General features: G+C 44.9%; 1 protein-coding gene across 1 annotated transcript in view; it reads right to left on the bottom strand.

Moving 5' to 3' along the window:
• Positions 1-7986, bottom strand: part of LOC127004930 (lachesin-like) — a 94734-nt gene extending 86748 nt beyond the window's left edge. Inside the window, exon 1 of the mRNA XM_050873181.1 lies at positions 7834-7986. Coding sequence (XP_050729138.1) covers positions 7834-7923 — 90 coding nt within the window. The 5' untranslated portion in view covers positions 7924-7986. The remainder of the gene's footprint in view (positions 1-7833) is intronic.
• Positions 7987-12027: the final 4041 nt, after the last annotated feature.

Raw genomic sequence — 12027 nt, 5'->3', positions numbered from 1 at the left:
CGAACTATGCACTGCACGCCCCTCACTAACCACCAGTAAGAGCAGAAGGTTAGCAGACAAGAAAGGGAAAGAGAGCAGTGGTGATGGAGGAATAGATAGGAGCGAGAGGAGGCAGGGAGGGGGGCAAGTAAGTAGTGAAGGAATAGATGGAGAAAAGGAGGCAGGGAGGGTGGGAGAGAACCAAGTGATAGAGGAATGGACGGTGAGGAGGGGGAGGCAACGTGAGAGAGGGTCAGATAGTGCTGGAGGAATGGATGTAGTACGTAGGAGGAGGAGGAGGCAGGGAGGGAGAGTCAGGGGTGCAGGGGTTCAGACAGGGCACGTCAGACAGCGTTGGGCAGTCCGGTGTGATCTGTGATAAGCTGTGTCGTCCGTGGAATGCAAATGTGATGGGTGGATGCTCTCCCGGGGCTGTCCTGCGAGCCTGTGTACACGGAGGGGAGAGTGTGAGTGTGTTTGCAAGGGTGTGTGTTGTGAGTTTCGATGTGCTTGTACGTGTGAGGGAGTTTGCTTGTGTGTCTGTCTGTGTGGGTGAACGGGAAAGGAGTTACGGGGAAAAATAATATGTGTTCTGTGTAGGAGAAAAGTGTAGGTGGTGTTGTGCTGTGTGTCGCCGCGTGTTGTGTGGCGTGGCAGCCAGTGTTGTGTGAAGAGGTGTAACGTTGTGTAATGCTGCATGTTGTTGAATGGTATGAAGCCATGTTGGCAGTGTTGGGTTAAGTATTCTGCCGCGTGCGTGCTGTGTAGTGTGACTTCCCGGGGTGCTGTTGTCTGTGAAGAATGTAACGTTGCATACAGCGGTATTGAACAACACACACACACACACACACACACACACACACACACACACACACAATCGTCATCATCATCCATAGTTGAAAAGAAGAACGTCCATCTAGCCAAAACACACCCTGGGACACGCCGCCCAGCGCGTCCCACCTGTCCACCAGTCGTGCCTCCACCTGGCCGGGTTGTGAGTACCTGGTCATGGCCGCAAGACAGGTGCACGAACAGCTCATGAAATCGCTTATCCTTAATGTGGAAAATAAAACTAAAATCTCGACAAAGGGTCAAAAACATAATACAGACGAGGCGCTTTCAGAGTAGCCGTACAAGGACCTCCAGCATTTTCAGTTATTTAAATTACAAGAAACTTTCCCGTAAAGTGATAAATGAAAATAAAACACGGGACTGATTAATGTGAGAGCCAGGGGTAAGAGTACCCGAGAACAGGAAAAGATCAAGACTCGTTTGATTTTTCAATGTTGGTAATGAACACTACAACACAACAACTAACTGAATATCATGTAAAAAAAAAATAAATAAATAAATAAAATAAATAAATAAAAAAAAGGTGAAATATTGTTGAATAAATTCATTAACAAATAATTACATAATAGACAAATAATATTAATGCATTATCATTACTGACACGCTTTGAAATCAGCTATTAAGTTCAGTATACATACTACAGCATGCGCACAGACACGCCCGCCCCACTCAACTCACTCATACACCTACACCCACACCTGCACCTACACCTACAGTCCTACACCCACACCAACACTTACACCCACACCTGCACCTACACCTACACCCACACCTGCACCTACACCTACACCCACACCTGCACCTACACCTACAGTCCTACACCCACACCAACACTTACACCCACACCTGCACCTACACCTACAGTCCTACACCCACACCAACACTTACACCCACACCTGCACCTACACCTACAGTCCTACACCCACACCAACACTTACACCCACACCAACACCTACACCCACACCTGCACCTACACCTACAGTCCTACACCCACACCAACACTTACACCCACACCTGCACCTACACCTACACCCACACCCACACCTACACCTATACCCACAACCACACCTGCACCTACACCTACACCCACACCTACACATACACCCACTCCCATGCTCACGGGCGCTCCTGAGATCACGACGTGTGTAAATATGTAAATGCAACACAGATGAGTTTCTTATATGTTGACGAAAATTTTGCTTCTTGGCTGAAATGTGATATCTTTCAGATCAAAACGTCATTAGCGCTGAATGACAGTGCACAGCCGCTGCAGCATCCCCACCATCACCACCAACAACAACCATGACAAAAAAAAAATATATATATGAGAGCAACGAAAACTGTGAAGGAATGTTTTTTTTTATAATATGAAGCACGTTCTTTTACATGTAAATGAACACATAAAACATATATTGAGTTTGCTGAACATCCAAGCTTGCACTTTTTCCTGATGCATATAATTTATGACTCATTGGAAGGGTAAATATTTAGTTTTATGACATATTTCTTTCAAAACTCATTTTACTGTTTGGCTAGGCATACATAATTATACTTGTTGATAGTATATTTTCAAAACGAAGAATGTAACAGCTTCCAGCGGATTATGCAGCTCGATGCGGGAAGCGAACCCAACGATACGGCGACGCTTGCAGGGCCGAGGCAGCGGGTGGAGCGCGACTCGTGCATCTGTAAAGTGTGTGTGGTGTGGGCAGGATACCCCTGGCGAATATGGTTTGATGTACGTTTGACAAGTTTGATTTTATAAATGAAGCATTATTTTCTAGCGCCTTGATAAACACTCAAGTGGCAGTGAGGAAATTATTTACTTCAGGATTTGTTGTATTAGTTCTTCACTAGGATGGATTTTATATTTATATTTCATCGTTGTGTAGGAAATGCCATGCTATTACGTGAATCCACAAAACATAATGACGTATGCTTTACTTCAGCTCTAACAACACTAGAGTACGTCACGAATCTCGTTGTAACATCATGATCTTTGGAGCATAACAAAGCACCGCTTGGGTGTTGATCTTCCACTTCATGCTGCACGTCATCAGCTAAATATTACTAAATTACTTCAAGTAATTTATATTGACTGTGCATTTCTAACATACAAAACATTGCCTAGTATGTGTTTTCTTTGACTTTAAACTTCATATAATATAATCAACTACTTACTTCTTTGGATGATAAAGAAAAAAAAAATTTCGTTTGTATTCCCAATGGTGACCTTGAGCTCGGGTTCCGGTTTCGGCAACCCTTCGTCGAAAATGTTTACCTTTCACTGTTGTTTCAATTTTCAATTAAATATGAATTGCATCAAAATCAGCAGAGGAGAATTTCATAACTTTTGAAGCACTAATAGCACTAATAGCGCCTCCGTGGTCTAGTGGTCGGCGTGCCTGGCTTTTACTCCGCGGGCCCGGGTTCGAATTCTGGCCCGGGCAGTCGGCGTGCAGCTCAACCAGTTGTTCATCCTCCCTTTTGGGCTGGTCGATAAATGGGTACCTGGGGAAACCCTTGGGAAGGTAAACTGTGGTAACCCGGATGTCACACTGACCCTGTGTCCTGGGCTCCCCTCCCACCACAGGCTCGAGCGCCAATGTTATGGAGATGAGCACCGAGGCCACGCGCTGCTACAACGTATGCCTCCAACTTTACTTTACCTTTAATAGCACTCTGCCTGTTTGAAAGCGACACAGTATTTGAAGAGTGAATATATGAAGAGAAGCGAGATCATGGATTGCAAAACCAGTAAATTGAATCTTTTTAGCATGTCACACCCCGTCCATAAATTAGTAGAGTTCCTTTTCATATTCTAATCAGTCAGGCATCGATTGCGTGGCCTGGGGCTTCAGCCCTGACGATGCGACCCTCAGTCCATCTGTCCTTAAAGGTGTGACGTCCAGCACGAGGCAAATGATTCAAATAACTTTTTTTTTTTATATATATATAGACGCACACACTGCTTTACATATCAATTATTATTCTCATTTAGTTTTTCTAAAAAAAAAAAAGGTGCATCAAGATACATGAAAAAGTGAAATAATTTCCCTTTATTAAGCCTTGCCACTGAACACCGGCCGCCACCATCATCACCATGCTAATAATATACACAAATGCACCACCACACCACAAATCAACTTTCTTCTGATGCCCAGCTCTCACTGACTTATTGACACACACACACACACACACACACACACACACACACACACACACACACACACACACACACACACACACACACCGCCACCATCACAGCCGCAACAGCCGCACTCGTCCGTTCCATCAGCCTGAGCCACTCAGGATGACTGGCGCACCTTTGATCGCGACGTGTGAGTGGATGAGTGGATAGAAGGTTAGGGGTGGCGGGGGGATGGAGGAGGAGCGTGGGCAGCCCATGTGGAGGTGGCGGTGGTTGCGGCCTTGATGCGGTGAGCTAAGAAAGAGGTTTCGTCTAGTATTTATCTAAAGCGTCCATCACTTAGTGTGACTCAGGGACGAGATGCACTCGTCTTTGATTTCCGCGACGCTAGTGCTCATATCTCACTAAAAACCTAACAGTAAAGCTGAAATCTCCCTACAAAGAAAACGGGAAGCACGGTGTGCCGATTGGCAGACATGGGGAATTTTTAAGGGGGGGGGGGGGTCTTGGGTTTCGCGATTTTTAAATGCGGAGTGTATGGGTCCGGTGTTACAGGGCTGAGGGCTTGTAACGGTCTGGGTTTGTGGGTTCATAGGTTCCTAATGGACGTCTTAAGCAATGGGCTTCTATAGGTGTAAGAGTCAAGGTGGCGTTGTTGGATGCGGAGGTTGGGTACGGAAAGGTCTGGCGGCTTCAGGATATGGATAGGAAGGTGGAAGAATTATCGGATAAAAAATGGGATGCTGTTGTTCTGTAACGGGGATCTTGCTTGGTGGGAGGCGGCGGTTCAGGGATGAGGATTTGGGTGGAAGTACCATGAAGTCAGAGGACCCGAATCTGAGAATTTGGAATGTTTACAGGACTGGAGGTTTGGAGGCGCGATGATATGAGTGAGGAATGCGTCTGTCGGGCCGTGTGGGAGCACCCAGAACTTGCATGAAATCTGTCATGCACTGAGTATAAAAGAAAAGAAAAATCTAAAAAAATATGTAAGTGTAAAGAAATGAGAGTTTCAATAAAGCATAGTGCCTGCAGCGATGGTAAATCAAAAATAATTCTTACATAATTGTATACATTACCAGAGGGTGTTAGGTTAAAATGAAAACGAGTGTATCCCTGGGCAGCAAGAAACTACGCGCTCTTTCCAACACTGACAAAGAACGGCGCACTATATACACGCCAACACGTAAGGAAACAAATACGCGTCGGGCACACAATACACAATTAAGCCGCGGCCCAGCACCTGAAAATGTGGCCCATAAAATTCACTGACAATAAAACATACGCGTAGAGGTTTCACATTCATTAAACAGTTTTAATCTCATGTCCTGGTCACGAAATATTAATATGCTTGTCCTGTATCATATGAATATAAGAAAACAACCTGCCACATTTTACTTCTCATTCTTTATTTCAGTGGCAATCCCGAGCTTTTCTTTCTGCTTCTACGGAAAAATAGGGTGAAGGTTGAAATATTTTAGCTGAAATTACAATTGAAACTGGAGTCGCTGCCTCTTATTTCCAGACAACCAATTTACATATGTGTGGAGGGGAGCACTGCCGCCTGGCTGGTGCTGGCGTGCTGGTGCTGGGCCTCCCGCTGCCTGCCGCCGCCAGCACCAGCACAGCACGCCGAGCACACACAGGGAAGTGAATCTCGTCTGTGTGTGTCGCGTTCATCATGGCTGCCTTGTAGTGACGCTGTCTGGTCATATGATGCAGATTTGTTGTTCGTAAAATCGACGAACTATTCTTTCATCACGACACCGAAGCAAATAAACCGAACTGACGCAAAGATTTTAATCCCATTTCAGCAGCGTTTGTCGGCCTTTCCTCCTCTTACCCCCATTAGGATGCTTGTCTTGGGTCTGTCTCCTTTAGTGGCGATAAATAATGATAAATTTAGAGCGAGGGACGAGACGCGAAGCAACTGTGTCTTTGAAGCAGACTCTACTAATAAATTCATGAAGAGATTTTCTTTATTAATCATATATATATAAATATATATATATATATATATATATATATATATATATATATATATATTTTTTTTTTTTTTTTGTAGCGGTGAAAGCTCTCTGGTCGTAAACACTTCGATAGTAGCCATTACGAAGCCTTACAACATGAATAAAGAAGATCAGTACCTCGTGAAAGGGTCAAATAACACTTAGGAGGTAAAGTGATTGTTGTGCTGACGGTGGTTACGGAAATAATAAGAAAATGACTTAGATGATATGAAGGAAAATAGGATCAAAAGAGGAGAGAGAGAGAGAGAGAGAGAGAGAGAGAGAGAGAGAGAGAGAGAGAGAGAGAGAGAGAGAGAGAGAGAGAGAGAGAGAGAGAGAGAGAGAGAGAGAGAGAGAGAGAGAGAGAGAGAGAGAGAGAGAGAGAGAGAGAGAGAGAGAGAGAGAGAGAAAATGTTTGACAGAAGTGGAGATCGTTGGGAGAGGCCTTTGTCCTGCAAAGAATTATAGCCTGTTTCATTACTGAACTACAGGCGGCCACGCCCCATAATTTTTTCTAACGAATTGATTGGCAAAAGTGGCAGCCAATCACCGCTCACACATGCGCAGCTCCACGTGGAATGTACAAAAAATACGATTACACTTCAAAATCACCATAAAATATCAACTTGGTGCATTTCCCCCAGTGAACTCTTCCAGTACCCAAATTCTCAAGGATTTTTTTTTTTTTTTTTTTTTTTTTTACATCCCCGCCTATAGCGCCGGTAGGCTTTCTTCAGGGGCCAGATGGTCGGAACGAGCCCGTCGTGGCGCAGGCAATTTTTATAGTGGCGCCAGTTATGCTTGGCTCACGCTGCCTCCCGGAACTCATTCTTGATTCACTGGACGGTTTCTTCTAGAGTCCGGGTTGATGGGTGGTCTTCTGGACAGCATGTGGGTAGTCTTAGGTCACTCGGCGGTGACTGAAAAATCCCAGGTGGTAGCGTGGGGATTCGAACCGACGTTGTCCATAGCGTGGTGAATGTGAGCCCATCACGCTAACCACTCAGCCAGCGCCTACTCTAGCACTACGATGAGACAGATAATAGCCAAAAGTACCGGTTAAGTTAATCAGAATAAACCTTTTTTTTAAATAAAATACTTTTCTTCATTCATCATACGATAAGTATATGAAGAAAAAATACCGTCTTGTGTTATTCCAAGGATGTTTGTTACAGGTAATGAGCAAAGGATGGCGATGTTGTTAAAATACATGTGTGTCTCGTAGCATTCTAGATATTATTAGAAAATTAAGAACATTTTGCCGGAGAAAGCACTTCCTGGGAAAAAGCTGAATCACACTAACGGCTTCCAGCGCGGTGATTGGCCGCCGCTTGGCCAATCAAAATTGCTAAAATCGAAGGGGCGAAGCCGCCTGTAATTCTCTAATGAAACAGACTACAGGAATGGCTGAAAATGGTGATGGACGGAAACAATACATGTGTGAATGTGAATAATACGAATAACACATCAATGGAACAATACATGTGTCAGTGTAACTAATACATGAGTCCACAGAGATCAAGGTATACGTTCGCAAATTATATAGTACTTACATCAGCAAATAAAAAGAGAATCAAACAAACAAAAACATCTGAAAAAATAAGCTGAAGTATGGTGACGACTGTTGTCGGAATAAATGATTTTAGTCTATTTCCAAGATAGCACTTTTTTTTTGCCACAATTCAGTGTTTCAGAATAGCTTTTTTCTTATGATAGAGAACAAAATGGACTCGTGTGCGCGAAAGGACGAACAGAAACGGTAACTCACTTGATCATTGCAAGGGAAGGGCGAGGAAGGGTATATAGGTGAGGTGGGCAGAAAGTGGACAGGTAAATGAGACTCACCTGGTAGTCGCCGATGTCCTTGACGATACAGGGCAGGGAGGCGTCGCGTCCCAGCGTCACCGTCACGTTGGGGATGGTGGCCACGAACATGGGGGTGCGGCCGCCCGGGGACGAGGACGAGGAGCTGCCTGCGGGGGGAGGAAGAGGGGCATTAGCGTCACTGCGGCACTTGGTGAGGATCAGCAGACGCGTACTCTCAGACGATTCGGGACTTATAAACACACACACACACACGCACACACACACACCAGAGGTGGGCAAGTGCGGTACTTAGTGCGGTAGTGCGATAGTACCGCATCACAAAAAAAGTACCGCACTACCGCAAAATTTCTGAAAATACCACACTACCGCGGACCACACTAAAAAATCCTGCGGTACTTTTTGCGGTACTTAGAAAACCATCGAAGACATTTGCAGCGCGGCATGATCACATAATTTTTTTTTACAGTGAATCGGACTCAATCAGTCAGTCAGTATCAGTCATCAGAATCAGTGATTCAATCATTCTGACTGATCAGTTATCGTTCAAAATTAAATACTAAATGAATAACTCAAAGTAAATCTGTTCGTCACTCAACCCAAGGCGGCGCGCCATGACTGCCTCTGACGATGACTGTACATGGCAGTGTACAACAGTACAAGCAAGCACTAACATGATCGCCGCTCAATCTCATGTCCCGTACAATTTTTTCTTTGATGCATAACATTAACATAGACCATAGTACACACTATATCTGTTTTTTAACTTCATTGTAACTTCTCTATTTTATCATTCTCTCTCTCTCTCTCTCTCTCTCTCTCTCTCTCTCTCTCTCTCTCTCTCTCTCTCTCTCTCTCTCTCTCTCTCTCTCTCTCTCTCTCTCTCTCTCTCTCTGTTTATAATAATAATAATAATAATAATAATAATAATTATTATTATTATTATTATTATTATTATTATTATTATTATTATTATTATTATTATTATTATTATTATTATTATTATTATTATTATTATCATCTCCTTGCTGATATTTCCACGTGGTTTCTTCGCTGAGGCCTGAGACACCAGGGCTTACAGCTTTCCCACGGGAGCCGCTATTAACAGTTGCAGTTGATGTGTTTTGTCTTAATATGTTGGACACTGAATAATGTTTCACTCTTCCTGTCATGACTTTCCCATATCAGTAATCTTACGTTTTCACTCAAACGCTGGAGAATATTCCTCCCCTTCCTCTCCTCCTCCATTTCCCCTTCACTCCCCCATATCCCTGCAGCTGCATCACCCTTCCTTCCTCCTCCTCTCACCCCCACTCCTGTGCTACTCCTCACTCTTCCCACTCCTCTCTCTCCACCCCATCTGACTCCTCCTTCCCCCCTCTTCCACTCCCCTGCTCCCTCATCCACTCCCTCTTCCTCTCCCTCTCCCTCCACCCCTCCTCCTCTCCCCATCCTCCTGATCCCTCCATCTGCCTCCCCCACTCTTCCTGCTCCCTTCCTTCCTCCTCCATCCTCCTCCATCCACACCATCCACCCCCATCCTCCTGGCTCTCCTGATCCTCCCTCCCACCTCCTCTCCTCCTCCTACCCCTCCCACCCTCCTCCCTCCACCCCCACCTCCATTCTCCCCCCCACCCTCCGCTCTCCACACACCTCCCTCTCCCTCCTCCTCCCCCTCCTCCCTCACCCTCCACCCCTTCCCTCATCCACCTCACCCACACCCACCCCCAACACCCACCCAGCTCCTCCCCCACCACCCAACCCTCCGCCCTTCACCAGCCACCCACAACCTTTCGCTACCACACTCTACCAACAGACCTTAGCCACAGCTTTCCTGGAGTTGTCACTGCCTGGTCCCTTTAGTTGGAGACAGGTGGACTACCTAGAGTCAATTTAGTTGGATACAGACTGCTGAGTTTTGGTGGAAGGGGTTTTTGTCGTCCCGAGCCAAACTGGACGGGATTCTGTCAGCTGTCGAACTTTTTTCAGTTGGAAGATGCCATACGCACAGTGCATCTGATCCATGTCCCAACCCTGGACCTCACAGAAACAACGTCCCATGCAGTTTCAGCAAAAACGAGACGACAAAGTGTATCGGAATACAATCAAAAACCCTCACAGATCATCTCAACTCACCCCTACCAGAGAGTCAACATCATCGTACGTACAATAAATATAACCAATACCACGTCCACATCATACAACAGCAGTTATGACGCAATGAATAAGGTGTAGGCAAAAGTTATATGGGGGCGTCTTCACCAGCGCCCAGCATTACTTCTTGGAGGACGGACTCACTTGAACGAGGGGAACGGACTCTCCTGAGGAAGGAGGCGAAGGCAGGTGAAGAACGCTCGAAAAACTTTCAGCAAACACTAGAAAAAAGCTGGGCAAAAACTGGAGGCGAGGAGCAGGGCTCGAAAAGCTGATCAAAAACAAAGAAACTGTGTAACCAACGACAACCAAAACTGTGTCCAACTCAGAACCGACGAACTCAACAACCAAGTAAAACTCGCCTTCCATTTTGTACAATGCACATAGTATTTCTCCAAAAAGGACGTCATTTCTATAATAAATATATTGCAACGCAGAAACCGTATGGAAAAGCTAAGAGACTTCATGTAGGCTAACCTCTGCAATCCTGACTATCGAACTGTCACTAGTATCTACGCTGTCAAAAAAAAAATCGAAAAAGAAAGAAAAAAGGAGAGGAAAGGAGTATAAGTAAAAAGTACGCTCCCTGCCAGAAAAATAGTAAAAAGAAATGTAGAGAACTACGATAGACAATATGTGAAAATAGAAAAAATAACTCTGAATAATAATAACACATAACCGTATAACCAAAGCCAAAACAACAAGCAGCTGAGCACCCGACACTGCCCTGTACAAAAGCTCTTCTGTACAATAAGTAACAAACAATAAAAAATTAGGGGACAATAATTGGACTAATTGGGATTGGGACAATTGACTGAGATCAAGAGGGTAACGTGGAGAGAATGGTGATGGTGATTCGTTCCTCACTGTTGTAACTCAACCAACAAGAACACAATCTACTATTAAATCTGGTACCCGACAGCGACGAGGCGACCCGCGACTTGAAAAAAAAAAAAACGGGAAGTTGGTTGCGAATACTTAATCGTTTCATCACTTAATCCAGTTCAAAAACTCGTAGACAGTCCGTCAGTGATACCAAAAAAAGCAAATTTCAACCTAGCCCGTGAGCTGCTTCTTCCTCCGCGACCTGGGACCAACTTCACAACCATACAAACTGACAACGTGTGGGTGGAACAACTTCAAAGAAGCTTTTGGGAGTAGAAAAAGGCTACAGCCGACGAAACCCAGGCGAGTAAATGGTGCCGTAGATCTGGGTCCAAATAAGTAAAAACACATACATCATGAAATGGAGACTCTGCAAAGCGATGCAGGGGAAAAGGATCTTGTAAAAACAAAGCAAAGCCAACACTCAGGTCAGGTTCGAGGCGAACTTCAGTGTAAAAAAACAGACGATGCTATCCTTGTATATAATTCCATGTAAGACCACGCACCCAGTATGCAGGTACAGTTCAAAAAAATAACGTGATCGATTCAATTTCTTTCTTTGAAACCACAAAACAAGAAAAGAACTAGAAATAACCAGTTACCCAGTCAGTCTAACAACACACACACAAAGTTTTCTTTTTCAAACCGAGTCATCCGTCACTGGAACAATCTTCCTTCAGAAGTAGTAAAATGCAATACTATCAACTCGACCGTCACTTGCTGCGTCAGGGAGTAAACTGAATATTGAGTTGCTTTCATCTGATGTTTCCATGTTTCCTTCCTTCCCATCCCCCATTTCCTCCTCTCTCACACGACACTGATCTCGTCCTCCCCCTTCCCTGTCCCCTCCCTCCTCCCTTGGAAAGTTGCATTCCCTTCCCTCACCCTCCTCCCCTTCCTTTCCTCTACTCCCTGGCCTTTCCCCCCCTTCCTCCTCCCTTACCTCCCTCTCTCCCTCCCCCAGTCCTCCTTTATTTTTGTTTGTATCTCACAAGTTATTAGTTAGTCAATGGATAGCCAGGATAGACACTGAAGTATTTTTTTTTTATATTGACTAGTGACTACCGCTACCGCAGTACCGCACTGGGAAAGAAAAAAATGGGACCGCACTACCGCAACCGCACTACTGATTTTTCAGTACCGCGCCCGCCTCTGACACACACACACACACACACA

This window comes from Eriocheir sinensis, chromosome 3, assembly GCF_024679095.1.
Source record: "Eriocheir sinensis breed Jianghai 21 chromosome 3, ASM2467909v1, whole genome shotgun sequence".
Lineage (NCBI taxonomy): Eukaryota > Metazoa > Arthropoda > Malacostraca > Decapoda > Varunidae > Eriocheir > Eriocheir sinensis.
The sequence above is the reverse complement of the archived record's forward strand: the minus strand, read 5'-3'. Positions and strand labels throughout refer to the sequence as shown.